Raw genomic sequence first — 18,610 nt, forward strand, 5'->3', positions numbered from 1 at the left:
GTGCTTAACACTAGGTTTTCGGAACACAGAACGTGACTATTTTACATTACTTTATAAAAATAACATACATCCCTTTATAAAATAATATATACCCAAAGAAATAGATTCGTTGAATATTTTAAAAATATTGGAACCCGTCGAAGTTACTCGCCAGATAAAATAGTTAATATCATGTAAAACTACCCCCATCTTCAGCCAGCTAGGGTGCGCGATTAAAATGATATTTTTAGAAAAGTTATGAGTTTGGTAAACACTGAGAGGCTGCACGGGTTCGAGGCAATGTTTTCTGTTTTTTCGATAGTGCGCATCGACCGTTGGTTGCGAAAATGGTACAGGGTTCAGAGTGTTTGTTAAACAATAAGCAGGACTTACAACGCGCGCAGTACCCAGCGACACAAGTCTGGCGGCCTTTTTTACCTGTACGCCCAAACGGTGTTGCGTGTGACGACTTGTCTGCTTTACCAGTGCACAAATGAATTCAGATTGCAGCTCAGGCTGGTCTAAGCATTGTTGCAACGCATTTTGCGCTAGTACCACATGGTAGTCTATGCCTGCTTGCTCCACGGCCACCGACATGAACAATTGACATGCCTGCGAAAACAATATCTCATCAATCTCTTGCAAACAAATATATGCGCTAGCTCTTGGATGACATTGACCACTAACATTTCAAAACATTTCATTGTTCAATGCCCATTATGCCTTCAAGGCTAATACTAAATTACTGGTGTTGATTTAACCAGGATGTCTATGTACACAGTGTGTTACACTCAAGTGAAGTCCCTTGTAAATCTAGGGTTAACACGTGGGAATCCGCATGGATCTAGCCACGGCTAGTATGAACTCGTTTAGAGGATTTGTCTTCCAAGAGTTAAGTAGTACAAGGACACATAGTAACCTTGAACAGCTTGATAGCCTCGGTCTGCAAGGCCTCGGACGTCAAGCTGGTCAGTGGGCTAGTGATGTTTTCTTTGGTGTGGAGCAGCAACGGGTGTCTCCAAAGAACGCAACTAGGATCCCCGTCGGTTTCCATCAGTCTTTGCACCAGTTGCTCGTACTGAGTTCCGGCGCTGGGCCCGCCTCCGGAGACCACCGTCAAGTGGTACAACCAATTGTCTTTGTCTTGTTTGTGTGGCATCAGCAAGTAGGTCGGGCCTTGGTGGGTGGGAAAGATACCGATCGTTCTCTCGTGGGGACACTCGGCGTCCCTTTCCTCGCTGTCGCTGTCGGACACGTGCTCGACCTCCTCCACCCTCGCGTCCCTCATGTTTATTTGTCCAATAGGATTCTAATAAAAACATACAACTGTACAAACTGGACAATTTAACAGCTCGAAAGTTCCAAAGACTAGAACACTTACCGTATCGTTAGGGCACTTAAAGTAAAGGAACATTTTTCCAATGAGGACGCACCAGCACTTCTTCGCGTGCCCGTTCTTCACCTTGGTCAGCCAGCCCTGTATCGTCGGCTTGTTGTCCTCTTTGCTGAGCAGGAGTTTCGTCGCGTTCCGCCTCTGTACATTCTGCAGAACCCTGATCCAGTCTTCCATCGTCGCTATGCAATCCGCAGTCAGGTAGTAGGTTTTCTTTCCTGTGGCTATCTCGAACGTTGCCGCGCCTTCTGCCCTGTTTATCCTGTCCAGGAAATCAGAACAAATTGTAAATTCGCTGGTCGAAGTGGTAGAGAATGCCATACGATTTATAGAAGATTACCTGCACACTTCGTCCAGCACGATCTGGCCCTGAGGTTTCCTGTTCACGTCGTTCTGACTCTTCCAGTAAGTTAACACCCCGTTCTTCAAGACGAACCACCTCTTCCGCCACGTTTTCAGCTTTCCACCGAGCTTCGCCAGGTGGCCGGTCTTCTCCAACGATTCTTGCCTCTTCGGGCTCTCACCGGAAACGCGCATTAGAAGACTGGGCATGCTGGACTCCAGGGAAGTTGAGCTCAATGCGTCCGGGGGTATCGCGTAGTCCTCCGACAAACCAGATTCCAGAGAGGTGTCTGCAAACATTATTGTAAATGTGAGTTCATATATTTAAATAGTTTCTACATAAAAATCATTCGTGTAACTTTCACAGTCAAGGCAGAACAAGTTGTTAAAGTTTTGTTAAAAATTCGTCTATTTGCCCCGAGCTAAATTTCTCAGGGTGATTCAGTTAAAATTTGTTGGAAAACATAAATTACTTGACAGACGTCTTCCTCGATAGACACTCACCACGCTTCACGCTCTTGCTGGGCGACCCGCTAGAGCTCCTCTTAGCAGGACTCAGACTGCTGGTCGTCTTGACGCTCTTCGATGGACTGCTACCACTGCCAAGAGACGAGTCCGTGTTGTCCGAGGAACTGTTGGTGATTCTGGTGTTGGTCTCGGTCTGGTTCGGATGGTCCTCGCCATCAGAACTGTCATCGGAACTGTCGCCAAAGGGCATCGACCTGATCTGACTGGCTCGTCCTAGAACACAAAGATATCATTAGCACTCTGCGAAACAGATTCATCTCCAAGAAGAGGAACCTACCCTTGACCGTCGCGTAGACTGGAACCGAAATATCGCAGTAGCCTTGGGAATTGTGCGCAGTCAAGTTGTGTCCTGTTGCCTGGGAATGTTTCGACGAGCTGGTCGTGTTGGTCATCGTGGAAGGCGCGGATTCCTCGTTGGTCGGTGGACCGATGCCAAGCCCGCCATCGGCTACCTACGGAATCGGCGAGCGCCCGGTTTCTTTCGTTACAAATTGCAACAACTTGGCCCGCGCGCTTAAACGCGTCCCTCTTTCGCTCTGGAATCCGCGGCTGATCTATTCCTTCCTTCGGGAACGCGACAACAGGTGTGGCTCGACGTCCCGTAGGCGAAATTCCCGAACAGATCGCTGCTAATTTCTCTACGGCATTTGCTACTCGGCGGGAACATTGGCGAGGACGTAATACAGTAATGCTTCGATAGTTGTCCGGTTCTATTCACATCACTTGTTAATCTCTTTCTGATTTTTTTACTACCTCGCGACCCGATACTGATTTTCTAACAGCGTTCAGTGCATGAATGTAAATAATACAGTACTGCCTCGATAGCTGTCATGCACTGTTCCCATCAATTGCTAATCTCTTTCTTATTTTTTGATACCACCCGACCCAATATTGATTTTTCAACAGCGTTTAATGCATGAATATAAATAATACAGTACTGCCTCGATAGCTGTCTCGCACTGTTCCCATCACGTGCTAATCTCTTTCCTATTTTTTGATACTTCGCGACCCAATACTGATTTTTTAACAGCGTTCAATGCATGAATGTAAATAGTACAGTAATGCCTCGATGGCTGTCGTACACTGTTCCCATCACGTGCTGATCTCTTTCTTATTTTTGACTATCTCACGATCCAATACTGACTTCGTAACACCGTTCAATGCATGAGTATAAATAGTACAGTACTGCCTCGATAGCTGTTGCGCACTGTTCCAATCGCTTCTTAATCTTTTTCTTATTTTTTGATACCTTGCGACGCAATACTGATTTTTTAACAGCGTTCAATGCATGAATATAAATAGTACAGTACTGCCTCGATAGCTGTTGCGCACTGTTCCAATCGCTTCTTAATCTTTCTCTTATTTTTTGATACCTTGCGACGCAATACTGATTTTTTAACGCCGTTTTATGATTTTGTTCGTGGAGCCCTTAGGCTTTCCACTATCAAACGAGGGAACCTCGCACCGATGCTCGCACAGTTCTGTGAGAATGTTCCCACTGATTTTTACCTGGTAGATCTTCGCCTCCCAGCTCGGAAACCGGTGCAACGGCGGCGTAGGTGGTCGAGGACCCTGCGCGCTTTGCGTCCAGTTCATGCCCTCCCTGCTCGGTGTATAGATCTCGGCATAATCGTGAACAGCCTCGGAACTGCCGCTGTCTCTGCTGGTCTCCGAGACTCCGGGAATATTCGGGAGCATCACCAAATTTTCGACAGCCGCGGCGAGCTCCTCGGACAGGAGGCTGTGGCGGAGAACGAACGGCAAGCATAAAGCACGGGACTAATTGCAAACCAGCGGCGTTTGCGATCTGCGTTTGCGATTATTGCGCATGGATCGAAATGGACGAGCACCTTTCGTTTTTTACAAGGAAAAATTCGGTTCGAAGCTAGACAGGAAACGGTCTGAGAAACGCAGACGAATCTTGCTTGGCTTCGAGGGGCCTATAATTTTGTGTAATCATTAGTCTAGCAATTATACCGATACAATCGATTTCGATCCGCGGTCGCAACGACATCGTCGACGATTCAGAGACAACGGAGAGGTGTACCCGGGTTGACAGATCCCCGCAGGAAGTCTCAGGACGTTACAGGGTACCACAGTTTCGAGAGTCGGGCGCCGCTATCACGTCGTGAGACCTCCCAAGGAGAATCGAAATACATTTTACGAGAGGGTTTTACGCTGTCGAGGCAGCTGAAGCGATCGCCAAAGAGCAACAAGATGAAACGTGTCGCAAGGATTCTACCTGGAGTCCATGTTGGTCGCTGGAATCCCGCGTTGGATGGTCCCGCAAGCGGACAGGTGTCTTCTGTGCTTGGTGCCGGCTTGGGGTTCGGCCACCGCGGTCTGCACGCTTTCTGGAACTGCTTGAGGAGTTCCCTCGAGGCTCTCCGATCGTCTGCGCAACGTGGGATCCACCTCCAGGGACAGCGATGCCCTCGTCGGTGCCTGAAAGTCGACAATCATTGTCTGAATCCTTTAAAAAAGAACACGGTAATTCTATTCTAAATTGAAAGACGTCGCATTGGCTTGCGCGAACACTTCGAGTGCCACGTACTCCAGAAATCGTAGACGGAATGATTTGTCCAGGTTGAAAAATAAACTTTTGCGCTGATCAATTCGATGTGTCAAATTGGGATCGGAAAAATGCAAGAATGTTGTTCATCGAATAAGTCACTTAAGTTAGTGAGTTGGCGCTCAAAGTGTTGAAAGATATTAGATCACTCTTCTAACACAAATTAAGATAAACTATCATCCACTATTGGTTATTTAGGCCGATAGAATGACGTAAACAGGATATTTTTAATTCTAAATTACCAAGGTGATTTGAAGGTGGCTTTTGTTTAACGGGGTGAACCATATTTTTGTTCCAGCATGGTGGAAGTGCAAGGAAATACAGTGATCGAGCTGTTAGAGCCAATGTCAATTTAACAGACAATGTTGCTCGCAGTATTGCCAAATGAAAAGAAAAGTAAAAAATATTCTATGTAGCTAAGGTTTCATTTAAAAGCCGATTGTTTTGATATGAACATTGACTCGTTGATTAACACAAGATGACAATGGAAAGCACACTTCGAAGTCTCCGTACCGACTACTAAACACTGCAGTGTTCTAGTGAAACACGAAGGGCGATCATTCTTCTGTATACACTTACTTCGGAACACTAGAATGACTAATCTAGAGCAGAGTGTTTCGCAGAAACGCAACGAACTCGACAGCAGTTCTTCGTAAATCTAATTTTGTATCGACGCTCTGGTGACGCGGCTCTCTCTCTCTCTCTCTCTCTCTCTATGCTCTCTGTGAAAGTGAATTTTTGTTCGGTAAAAGATTCGAAACGGTCAGAATCGTCACGCGATAGTGGACACCGGTCTGTTGACTGTTGCTCTAACGAGGGCCTTGCACGCACCGGCAGCGGGACACGGCAGTACACGGTGTGCGTCAGCTGTCGGGAATACCCGTATGGGAACACTCACAGGTGGTTTCAGGCCGATGTTCGTTATGTGGTTCCTCAGGAGCTCCAACTGTTGGTTGCACTTGTTGTTCTGTTCCCGCAGATGCTGGTTCTGCTGCTCCAACTCCCGCAGCTTATTGGTCACCCATTCCTTGATCCTGGCGGCTTTCGCCTCGACCTGCCTCGCGTCTTGGAGTCGCAGCTGCCTCTGCGAGCAATTAGCAATCAGTCTTGCTGCGAGCCTTATCTCTACGACACACTACCGATACGCGCCCTCCGATAACAAGCACACGGATTGTCTACTTGCGGATCTTGTGAAACCGACGCGAAAGTAAAGAAGGCCAGAAGATTCGACTCACTATCAAGTTTGCGCAATGACTCACGCAATTGATCGTGTAGCTTTACTATTTACAATAACTGTCCAAATTGGATCAAATTTTATTGGAGAGCTATGATGACAGTGCTCCGACTCCCGGAAATTAGAGACGGAATTATTTATTTAAATTTACGTCAAATCGGAATAATTCCAATATAAAAACTATGAAGACTCAAAATGACAGGTTCTAATATTTTTCATTTACGGTTAATAAAATTGTACAGGTGCATCCAAGAGGAATTATTCAACCGTTAAGAATATCGTCATACTGTATTAGATACACTGAAATTGCTAAAAGACAACATTTTTTGTCTTGGACAATTTTTATTCTTCATAAAAATCCGCAGTCTATAAATGAATGTTTGCGTTAATGTTACAAATATTAACATTTACATTTTTATCTGACTCAATACATTCAATTGATTGCGTTTATGTCGCAAGACACACCGGACTTCCGACTTCCGGTGCAGCTAACTGCCCGCGAAACATTGCAAGGACACGACCTACACCCGGCAGCCCTCAACTAGAACTAGAACTGTCTGCAGCACTTAGCGTTTAGGTTGACAAGCGTGGTCTCACCTGTTCCTCGACCTGTGTCTCTAACTTCGATATGCAGGCGCAATGGACGTCCTCGATCTTGTCATTCTGCGTACCGGAAGTTGACGGCAGCGAATGCGGTGGAGAACCAACTCCGGATGTGCTCAAGCAGTATTCACCCTTCACTAGCCGCTCCTCCATCATCCGTACCTGCAGCGAAAACAAACATCATCATCCCTGTGCAAACTACTGGAACTCTAACGCTATCAACATGACCCATCGACGTCGGACACATATTTACGAATCTGTGACTCTGGTGCCAAGTGCCGAAGAGAATAGGTGCCTCGTCGGTGAGAAAAGACTGTTTACTCAATTCGATTGAATCTACTCGACTAAATAGAAATTAATTTATGGAACTTGGTCAAGGAGTTGTATCACCCACACACGACCAACGTGGCAGTGAACGCGTTAGCGTAAAACCGAGACAAGCAACGTACACACTGATCGCGAATCGGGTAACCTCTTTTCGCTTGAATTAAACATGTCGACGCCGATGCGTTTTAACCGCTCGAGTACCACAGTTCCATGCAGATTTCAGTGCAGAATTGTCCCTCTCGTTTTCAACGAAGGATCTGCGTAAACTGTTGTACAAAGTTCAAGAGTATCGCCGGTAGAACAGCGATCAGACACGACGGAAAGTCCAAAGAGAAATCAGTTCGGCTTTCGAACGGGCACTTTTCAGTCACTGAAGAACAGAGGATCTCGTGGCACTCGAACGGTTCGGGAGAGCAGGGTGTCCCTGTTAGCTGGGCTACCGTGAGACGATTTTGCGCGAGTCCCAGAGGCTTTCTAGGCTTCGCCGACGACTCGGTCATCGGATTTCCATGGCGCGGATCGCGAGAACCCGCTCTTTCTCTCGTTTTCTCAGGTGGCGAGCGAAACACGCGTCATCGCGTTCCGGTTGGCGTCGAGACAGCGGATAAACACAGGCCGTCCCGTTGTCCGTATCGAAACACACGCGAAAGCGTGCGTAGAGAGAGAGAGAGAGGAGAGCGTGGCCACGGCCACGGGGCACACGGTAACCCTCGTGTTGCAACCCCTTTTTCTCTCTCTCGCGACGCGAACACACACGGGAGAGACGCTCGTGCTCGGGTGGCGGTGGTGCTCGTCTCTCGCAGCAGCTGTCGAAAAATCGATATCGTGTTTCACCGACGCAACACAGAAACGAGGCGCGGACACCGTGTTGTAATACACGTACAGCGGCGAGCGTACGTAAAGCGACGTGCACGCTGCCACAGCCACGTCCACTACCAAAAGGGGAGAGAGCGGTATCGAGAAAATCAATACGCGCACAGGGAAATCCTATGGCCGAGTGTTTTCCTCCCGACCCCTGGCCTGCATGTGCTCTCTCGCCGCGAGTTATATCGATCACCCGCTCTCGCGTACCCGCTCGTTTTCACGTTCATTGCCGTTCTTTCCCACGAGCTCTCTCGCAACAACCCCTCTTCTTCGTCACGACGCGACGCGACGCTATCCTCTCACTCTATGTTGCTTTCTCTCTCTCTCTCTCTCTCCTCTCTCTATATATCTGCTGGCTCACTGTTTCATTGGGTTTCCGGGTATTTAAAGGAGAGACCGTCGTTGGGAAGGGTTAGAACTCGGGGATCGAGGATGATGCTTGCGTTGCAGCTGCTTCGGCTTCGCTGCTCCACGTTTGAAGCTGCCACAGCTTTTGCTTCCCATAACGCTGAGCAAAATTCCGATTTCTATCAAACACGATTTAGGTGTATCCGATTTCGGGCTAATTCAGAGATTTCGATAACGCGGAGGGTTGACTGTGCGGGTTACAGGTCCGAGAGGAAAGAAGTTTGACTTGTTGAAGGGTTGGAGACTCAGGATTACGGTCCTGCTGGTGAGTTTTGATGGAAGGATGCGATTATGGTTCTACAGAGACGCTTGATTGTCCTCTTTCGGGACTGCAAAGGATAAAGTATGTAGACCGATGGTCTGTTATTAGAGGGAACATCCCAGGGGTGGCGAGCTTTGTCTGCTAGCTTGATGAGGCAATGAAGAGATTATGGTTTGAAAGAGACACTCGATTGTCGGTTTTCAGCGTAAGGAACGATAGAGTGCGCGGGGCGATTGTCTGTTGGTAAAGAAAATGTACGAACTTCATCAAGAGTACAGTCTTGTAATTATTGTTTCAAGAAGAAACAGGCTTATTCTGCTTCGACGATCGTTTGCTGGCAGAGAAAATGTCCTAGCTAGATGGCAAGCTTCGTAGCTAACTTCAGCGAGGGTGGAACGGTGTGGCTATTGTTCCAAGAAGAAACAGGCTTATCCTCTTTCAGAATACAGTACGTGGAACGATTGTCTGTTTGTTGAAGGTAGCGGTGGTGAGCTTTGCGACTAGCTTTATCGAGGAACGATACGATTATGGTTCGAAGGAGAAACTAGCTCGACCTCCTTCAGGATAGAAACGATCGACATGGAACGAATAGGAACGTCGTGGAACGATAAGGAACGATTGTTCGCTATTGGAGCAAACGTCTTAATGGAACGTGGAACAATTGGAACCACAGTAGCTGCACGAATGTCGATGAAATAGTCCCTTTGGAAAGATAACACGCCTCAACTATGCCAACTGTTGGAAGAAACGCAACGAAATGCTCTTTTCGGCTCATATCATTACAATCGTCAACGAAAAAGGAAGTGTAAACGATTGTCTATAGGACTTAGCGTGTTATTAGCATCGCTCCTAACTTTGATCGAAACCGGAATCGTGCGGGAACAGCCGCACAGAAGTCGACAAAACATTTCCTTTCGCTGACGCAATTACAACCTAATCAATTACTTCTAACCATCGGAAGAACTGCTTCATCGTTAGTACGATATAGTTATCGGTGCTCAGATTGAAATCCTACACTAACGTCGCCGAACCACCAAAATACTTTTCCCAAAAGCAACTGTGATTCCCCAGTGAACGCCAGCCTTGGGAGTCTCGTCCCACTACTCGGGCTTCGTTAATTAACGAACCAGTCAGCACGTCGCCCCGCTCGATGACGAGGCTCGTCGATCGGACCCTAATTCCACGTTCCTAAATTCGCCGAACTCTAAAATTCGACCGGTCCGAGTCCGGGACGAGAGAAGAAGGGGATCCTGAGGAAATCACATCTCTCGCCACGTGCGGCGTCTTCTCGCGGCCATGATCGCCACCCCCTCGTAGGGTGCGTCGATCGCGCACGAGGCTCGCATGGTCGAATAGTCGCATGGTCGCGTCTTTGAACCGCGTGCACACGGATTCACCCAGGTTGATCCAGTTTTCCTCCGCGGTACGATAGGTGGGCAAGGTGGAGGCTTACCGAGGCTACGAGTGGCCATGATAGCCGATCCGTGGCTTCCGAGTGCCGGAGGATCCCTTTAAGCCCTTGGCCGCGTGGCTTCTCTCCCTCGAGGACACTCTGACGAGCCTCGAGGACACTCCCAGCAGCCTGTCGAGGTCGCGGAGCCTCGTTTTCTCCGTTGTTCTCTCGACGACAACGAACGAGAAGAGCTCAAGGTACGCGCGACGCCGTAGATCGAACAGAACTGAACGGAACACGGGAACCGATGCACACGTTATACTCTCGGTCTCTCTCTCTCTCTCTCTCTCTCTCTCTCTCTCTCTTTGTCTCGCTCTGTTCGTTTCCCAGAGGCGATGAGTCACGTTGGTTGGGCTCGCGGCCAATGGCAGAATTCGTAGAGGTCCTGCGGACTCCTGCGTGCACGCGCCACCCCAAAGCCAGCCGACCGGCCTGACAGCCGGCACACGGACTGCGAAACTGTCGCCTGCTTCCCCCGAACACCCTCTCCCAGTTAGCTGAGAGAGGATCCTGTGGGGAGAGCCAGGACCAGAGCAAGATCGACGCTCAGAGAGGACTCATCGATCTCTCCAGACCTGCGCCTCGTCCTCGTTCTTATCCTAGCTTTCCTCAGGAGAGGACTCCGAACACCAGTTTCCTTTCTCGAAAGGAAATACTCCCAGGACTCGAGGAAACCCCGAAAGTAATCGCTGGACCTTTGCGCACCAGAATTTTTTAATATATTAACCCTTCGCGGTCCGATGTGTTTGAAATCTTTTAGTTCAGAAGATACTTTGACATCGTGTAATTCGATTATATTCCCGTAGGTAGCTTTGCTTGCGTGTCATGACATTGTGGCATTGATAGATGAATGTACAGTAAATCGAATTAGTGCAAAAATTAATGTCGTGACTGGCTCGACATGGGACCGGAAAGGGTTAACCCTACGGGACGATGTCTGCCATTCTGTATGACGTTACAGATGTTACCGGAATTTACTGGAAAGTTAGGCTGTTTAGTCAGGTATTTGTGAGAAGTATAATTGCTAGCTTATGATCAGACGCACCAGGCGATCTTTACTGAATAACGCTACTCGACTAATTTTCAATTTCGATTTTCATTCCACGTTTTCGGCTTACTTTTACCGTAACGCGCAAGAGTAGAAATGGTATAAAAATGTTAGAGCACGAGTGTGCCGTGTAAGAAAAGGAGAAAGAGTGTAAAGTTTGTCTGATGATTAGTCTGGAAATCTTTATGCAAAATACAAATTACAAGAAACAGTCACCGAGTAGAACGTTCTTTTCTTCTTTAACAATCTTAATAAATTAACTGCGAATTTGATGCGTTTATAACAAAATTGAATAGATGAAATTCGACTCTCTGAATACATTAAAAGAATTTATGAATATTGCGCTAATTTCCGCTTATTAGATTGGTTAAAACAGAAAATATATTTTCATTTTATTTCTATTTCATACAGTTGACTTAGAAATTCTTTTATTTTGCATAAAGGTACGCAGTCTATTCATCAGTTGTAGACAATATATTGACATCAAGTTTATTTAATGTTTCTAGCGTATCAAGTCGCACCAACCCTTTTTTGTCATAATTGATCAACTAGAAAATATCGAGATTGATACAAACGATAATTAAAAAGAAAGCTGCCGGTGTTGCGCGATGCGAAAGAGAGTGGTAGACATTTGCAATTGTTAATGTTTCAGAAGATGGAATTATTTGAAATTCTAGAATTGTATTTTTTAAAGTTCAGAACCGATCCCGGGACCAAAGAAAAGAATCTGTTCTTGAGATACGAAGATTGCTATGATGATTGGACGATACTTTGGTTGCAATATTTACAGTTTGGAACAGAAGAAGGACCGATCCAGGACCAAAGAAAGGAATCGGTTCTCGATATACGAAGATTGCTATGGTGATTGGACGATACTTTGGTTGCAATATTTACAGTGAGGAACAGAAGAAGGACCGATCCAGGACCAAAGAAAAGAATCGGTTCTCGAGATACGAAGATTTGCTGTGGCGATTGAAAGATATTTTGGTTGCATGGAGCAGTTTTTGAGCAGTTTCGAGGACCGAAATCGATATCGTAAGACCGTTTTCAAGCACCGGCTGCCCCGTTCTCTGGCACCGAGGACGACGACCCGCGGTTCAAGCGCGGCGTCGAACGTGACCGGCGATTTTTGAACCGCGTCTCGAGATTTATCGATTCGACGAACGTCTCCCGGAGCGCAGGCTTGAAAGCAAAGCGATGCGAAACCAGAAATAGCTCCGTCACGGGATAATTGAATTCCCTCGAGCTGCACGTCGGATTCCACGTTCCTGGTTTATCTTGCTCCCACAGCTATCCGGGTTTATCGTCGCGGGTTCGGGGGATAATCGCCGATTATCAGGTGCGAGGAGGATTGAGCGATCTGGGCGAGAACCTGCCACCAATAGCCGAAGTCCTTCTTGAGGACAGGATGCAAAACTGGAGAAAGATCGAACACTATGTTCGGCTATAGTGTTCTGTTCTATGTTCTTCTATGGTATGACCTACACTGGTATACAGTGATTTCTCTGTATATGTCGCCAAGGTCTGGATGGTAAACGTCGCGGAAATATCCCCACTACCGCGGGGTATACCCCATGAGAGGCCTCGGACGCCGAGGAGTGTAAACATAACACGGGTCGGGTATGTCTCCTGGACGATAAATGACGCTGCGTTGTTGACATATATCGAGAATTCACTGTACTACAGCGTTGGTTACAAGGGGGTTGAAACAGTAGTTAATATCACAAACTTTGATCGTGACCTTTAGATGTTCGTTTAAATTGAATTACTTCGGTTTCAAGGAATTTCTGCGGTCCTCGACTGTGATCAGTAGACTGCGAATTTTATGCATTTATCAAAGGAACGAGTAGGTGTAATTTAAAACGGTACAAACATTAGAAAAATTTCAATGGGTTCATTTCACTGCGATGCATAAAGATCCGCAGTCTAGTGATCAGTAACCCCTTACCTTATAATATCGAATCACTGGCGAAGATTTTGAATGAGATCTATTATTAAATATCATTGAGTTTCCTTTAACTAGAAATGCTATCCTTATCGATATTTAGCCATTAGAGAAAGTGTACAAGAAGAGGCACTGTTTCTCACAAAAAATGACGAACGAATAGAGAGAGTTCTAATCACTGTAGCTGCGAAATAAGTCGTAGGGCAACGTGGTGTTAATTGTAGCGATTGAACGTCGCACCAACGAGGAACGAATGGAACACATTGGCCCCGAGGTCGACAATGCGATGCAGCAGCTTCGAATCGACAACGGTTTAATCGTATCGCGACATTCAATCGGGACAGAAGGGTGAGCCTCTCCGGTTCGATCCTTGCAGAAGGCAGTTTCAGTTGTCGGTGGAAGGATGAAACGGGTCGATTGCTGTGGGAGCCGGAGACAGACCGGTCGCTTTATCTTTTTAGGCTGGACCATAGCGGCGGCGCACGTGCGGCTGCACGCGACAAAGACCGGTCTTCGGCGTCGAATCGTGTGCTGGCTTCCCGCCAAAACGGGTCCGTTCACGTGCACGTACACACGCAGATACAACCATTCAACCGCCGCCGCCGCCGCGAATCTTTCGGGGGATGGGCCGGGGGCAACCGCAGAAAAAAAAGAGACAGACAACGAAAAGAAGAGAGACATCTGACGACCACGCGGCTGCTGCTGCGGCGGCGGCGGAGGCTAAATGGATCAACGACCGGCGGACGCGTGAGAAGCGGATCAACAAATTGCGCTGGATCCTGCGCGACGTTTACGATCGCGACGCGTTGCGAAATTGCCGAACGATGCGCTGAATCCTCCTTTTTCTTTCGGAGACGTTCTTTTGCTCGAGTTGGTCTTTTAAGGAGAATAGAGCGAGAATCGATTAGAACCCGTGATGACTCACGCGATGATTAGAACGGGATTTTAGCGACCAGACCACGAACTTCGCGATGATTCGTATATAATTAAAACGCGATCTTCGTGGCGACTCGAACACATTTAGAGCACGATCTTTCTGGCGATTAGAACGCGATTAGAAGACGATTTTCGTGACGATTTAAACGCATTTAGAGCACGGTCTTTGCGATGATTCGTACACAGTTAGAACGCGATTCTTGTGACGATTTGAACACATTTAGGGCACGATCTTTGTGGCGATTAGAACGTGATTAGAACGCGATTTTCGTGACGGTTTAAACGCATTTAGAGCACGGTCTTTGTGACGATTAGAATGTGATTATAAAGCGATTTTTGTGACGATTCGGACATATTTAGAACACGATCTTTGTGACGATTAGAACGTAATTAGAACGCGATTTTCGTGATGATTCAAACACATTTAGAGGACAATCTTAGTGACGATTAGAACATGATTAGAACACGATTTTCGTGATGACTCGTACACAATTAGAACGCGCTTTTCGTGACGATTCGAACACATTTAGAACACGATTTTCGTGATGATTGGGACATATTTAGAACACGATTTTCGTGATGATTCGTACACAATTAGAACGTGATCTTTTCGATGATTCGAATAAATTTAGAGGACAATCTTTTTGTCGAGTGGAACGTGATTAGAACAGGATTTTCATGATGATTCGAACACAATTAGAACGCAATTTTCGTGATGATTCGGACATATTTAGAAGACGATCTTTGTGACGATTTGAACACGGTTTTTGTTCTAACTTGAGCACGATTATTGTTCAAATTGGAACACGATTAGAACTCGATCATTGCTCTAATTAGAACTCGATCTTTGTAACGATAAGAACACAATTTGTGCTCCGATTAGAACAGGATTTTTATTAGAACATGATTTTTGTTCCAATTAGAACAGGATTAGCACATGATCTTTAGACCACGATTTTTCGTTCCGATTAGAACACGAAGAGAACATGACCTTTAGAATACAATTAGAACACGATTTCATCCTGATTCAAACACAACCGAAAGATTAAAACGTACGCATTTGTGAGCTGTACTTTTTCCACGTACTCCGTCAGTTTCACAGCAGAGTCGACTAGTATGTGTACATTTTAAAATGATTTAATTGGGGAGAGTGGTAAGAGGGGGCTCGATAAAAAGCTTGCGGCAAGCGGATCGATTTCTAAAAGAGGGTTCCCTTCAGGGTCGCGTAGGGCGACGCGAAAGAGCAACATCGGAGCGTTTGGTCGGCGGCTTTGAAATATTTAAAGGAGTCGCGGGGAGAAGTGTGTAAGGATCGTCTGCGCTGCGCCTTTATTTTGTTTGTTGCGCGGGTGCTCACGGGAAACGCGGATTACTCATGAATTGGCTCGCTGCCAATTCTATACGCGACACGTCCCGTCAAAGCGGGTCGTTAAATTCGTTTCGCCCTTTCGTCGAGCTGCGACGACCGGGGTGGTGTCCTCGATCGTTTCACGAGATCGACGATCCACTATGTCTTCGGACCACGATCCTTATCCGTTTAACGCCATGTATTCTTCAACTCTATGATGGCTTTACGATCCTTGTCCAATTAACGCTCTAGACTCTATATAATTTCTTTATATTTGACTTTGATATGACTTTGATACGACTTTGTGATTAAGTGAAAGAATAAGTGTAAATGCTTAATATCCGTGGGTGCTAGTTACTAGGACAATTTGCGATGATTATAATCACATCTCCTAGCATCTATGAAATTAATCTTGGAAAAATCTTGCAACAAATAGCTGACAATAAGTCTAAGCATTGACTAACCCTACAAGGGAACATATTCAAGTCGGTAAAAACAATTCTACCGTCCCACAACCCTCACGTTCCGAATTATCTTAGGAAACCAGTTTTCAACCCCTAACTTCCAAGGCCCATTGTCACACCTTCACGAACAATGGCCTACATAAAAATCAGGGTCGAATACTCTTCTAAAAGCTACCCTGCACCTAAACTTCACCAAAATCGACTGGAACATGTCCCAGATGGCTACGACGTCTTCGAGAAGCAGTGACACTGTGCCATACCCAAAGCAGTCGTTAAGGATTCAGCGTACAATCGCATCAGGAAATGATCGTTTGCTAGGAGGGATCCAGCGAGTTTAGGAGTTACCTTTCATCGATGTCACCTGGAGGGATCCATAATTCTCGAGTCGCGGTGGTTCGAATGTCGACGTCGCGTCCGAGCCTATCAGCTCGGGCGATCCTTCCGCGGTCGGGACCACGAGTGATCGAGGATCTAAGACCACGAAGACGAAGATGACACGAGCCGGCACCCGCGGATGCACGTGGTTCACCAACGCCGGACGACTTCACCGCCGAATTTCGAGGTCATAACAAAACGACGGTCCTGCCGGCCGGCTGCTCGGCCATATTGTCGCTCCTCTCTCTCTTCTCTCGGCTCTCTCGGTCAATCCTCTCCGGAGCAGCCAGCTGGCCGTCTTTCTTCCGTTCTAGTGGCCCGTCTTGCTCGCGCCTCGGCAAAAATCAATGCGAACCAACATGCGCCCTGACAACCATGATATTGGGAGAGTACCGACCGGGAGGACCCTTCACTCTGAGGGTAACTGGTACTGGAGTTCGTTCCAGAGGGTACTTTGTACCAGAGGGTAGTTTCTCCTTGTGGGCGGATCAGTTTCTTGCTTAGATCCTTCAGGACTAGTTTGGAAATCCAGTGGAGATTTTAATGGGAAGTGGAATAATTTATTCACGATTTTTATAGTTCAGCCCCCTGATTTTGAATACTAAGTTACATACATGATGAAGATTTCAAAGAAAATAGACTGTAACATACATGGTACAGTTCATTCACGTTAGAACAACCAAATAAGCGAAAGTGACTCATTTCTGATTATTCAAATTTTCACGACGCGAGATTACAAACTAAATGTTTATTTTCTCGAAAGATGAGAAAGGGGGAAAATAGTTTGAAGATGTAAGTGTAGTCGACTTTGTAACCGACAGAGTTTAAAGTATAAACAGGATTCTTAGCAATTAAAATTCACACCCTTCCAAAAGGATAAACATTGGCAAAGAGTTTGTTCAGCGAAGAAGCTGTAAAGCGCGTAAATTCAACTTTAGCGATTGCAGGAAGGGAATGGACCTGCCCCCGTTGATAAAACGGAAACCCAGAGCTGTATCTAGGGTAGGAAAGCAGGGTGGCAGTCGGTAAGGGTAGCAGAGCTCCCCGGAGGGTGCAGTTCCCGATTCTCCATGGGGTCGGTAACACAGTATCGATTATTGCACCGTTTTCTTTTTTATCTGCCCGGGAGGAGCTCATCGAGCACCCACGAGGATCGATTAGAAGTGCAATCTTAACCGCCCTTTAAAACCCCGGTGTCCCGTTCATTAGATCCCGTGGAACTTGTATGGAGGGGGGGGGGGGTGAATCAACGTTCTAATTGGAAACAGTGAAATGCGAATGGGTTTTCGAAAGCCGCGCAATGAAAGACGATTTAATGGGACAGCCAGCCCGCGCTTGCACTTGCTCTCGAAGTCATTAAACCGATATGTGTGTGTGTGTGTGTATGCATGTGGCGGTCTCGCTAGTAGCGTCGTTACCACTCGCTAAATTAATTATTTATCCTTGATGTCTTCGGGCCCGAGCCGGTCCGGTCCGAGCGTTAACTAACGACACCGGTGTCCCGTTAATTGCGAGTCAACGTAATTGCTTAGAACGAATCGACCGGACGATCTGGTACGATGTCGCAACCCGGCGCAGCGCACGGTTTAACGACCCATCGATCCGCTTTCGACGAGCATGATCGCCGTTCGACCATGTCGAAAGGACACCGCGATTGTGGAAAATCCTTACGAAACCACCGGTCGAATGATTTCGCTCGATTGCGAGAGACAGAACACCGCGATTATAATTTATTCTCACCTTGTCCTCCGCCTCGTCAGCGCGGCCCTCCGCTTCCAGCACCCGCTGCTCGAGCTCCGAGAGCTGCAAAGAAAAATGAAACCCATTAATTAACTGCGAGTGCCTCGCTTTCGAAGTTATCCCGCTACGAGCACAACGGTCGACGAGACACCGCACGTCGAACCAGCACGGTTTTTCCCAATTATTAACCCTCGCTCCGCAAACGATTCTTCGGCAACTTTAAATCGCGAAGATCGGTTGTTTGCGACGTGTTTTTCAGTGGGTAAACGACTGAAAAAATTCGAGCGACATCTTTCCACCTGAATTGAGATTAGAAAAGGAGATACGAGCGATAGTTTAAGGAAAACCTTGGGTGAAATGAAATTTTTGAGAATTTTTAAATCGCGAAGATCGGTTGTGTCCGACGTGTTTTTCAGTGGGTCTGAAAAAATTCGAGCAATATTTTTGCACCTGAATTGAGATTAGAACGGGAGATACAAGCGATAGTTTAAGGAAAACCTTGGGTGAAATGAAATTTTTGAGAATTATTAAATCGCGAAGATCGGTTGTGTCCGACGTGTTTTTCAGTGGGTAAACGACTGAAAAAATTCAAGCGACATCTTTGCACCTGAATTGAGATTAGAACGGGAGATACGAGCGATAGTTTAAGGAAAACCTTGGGAAAAATGAAATTTTAGAGCTTTTTCTTCCCTAGTTTAAAACGATAGGAAATTTCCTCAGGAATGCGATAAGAAAAGTTAGAAAGTGATCAGAGATGTTCTTATACGTCATTTTCAAAATAAAGTGAAC

At 46.6% G+C, this 18,610-nt stretch overlaps 1 protein-coding gene across 14 annotated transcripts in view; it reads right to left on the reverse strand.

Annotated features, from left to right (window-relative positions):
• LOC143365523 (uncharacterized protein CG43867) overlaps positions 1-18,610 on the reverse strand; it is a 199,992-nt gene that overhangs the window by 7,460 nt on the left and 173,922 nt on the right. For 6 of the 14 annotated variants that reach the window (XM_076805767.1, XM_076805765.1, XM_076805774.1 and 3 more), the window contains exons 3-13: positions 17,822-17,884; positions 6,646-6,813; positions 5,713-5,898; positions 4,485-4,687; positions 3,752-3,983; positions 2,520-2,694; positions 2,219-2,455; positions 1,713-2,004; positions 1,361-1,634; positions 899-1,288; positions 373-591 (exon numbers count right to left, since the gene is read on the reverse strand). In XM_076805767.1, coding sequence (XP_076661882.1) covers positions 373-591; positions 899-1,288; positions 1,361-1,634; positions 1,713-2,004; positions 2,219-2,455; positions 2,520-2,694; positions 3,752-3,983; positions 4,485-4,687; positions 5,713-5,898; positions 6,646-6,813; positions 17,822-17,884 — 2,439 coding nt within the window. Of the gene's footprint in view, positions 1-372; positions 592-898; positions 1,289-1,360; positions 1,635-1,712; positions 2,005-2,218; positions 2,456-2,519; positions 2,695-3,751; positions 3,984-4,484; positions 4,688-5,712; positions 5,899-6,645; positions 6,814-7,418; positions 7,586-9,965; positions 10,694-16,051; positions 16,338-17,821; positions 17,885-18,610 lie in introns of those variants that run through there. The other 8 variants (XM_076805772.1, XM_076805775.1, XM_076805771.1 and 5 more) reach the window with 5 other exon arrangements.

The sequence above is a fragment of the Halictus rubicundus genome, chromosome 2, assembly GCF_050948215.1.
Source record: "Halictus rubicundus isolate RS-2024b chromosome 2, iyHalRubi1_principal, whole genome shotgun sequence".
Lineage (NCBI taxonomy): Eukaryota > Metazoa > Arthropoda > Insecta > Hymenoptera > Halictidae > Halictus > Halictus rubicundus.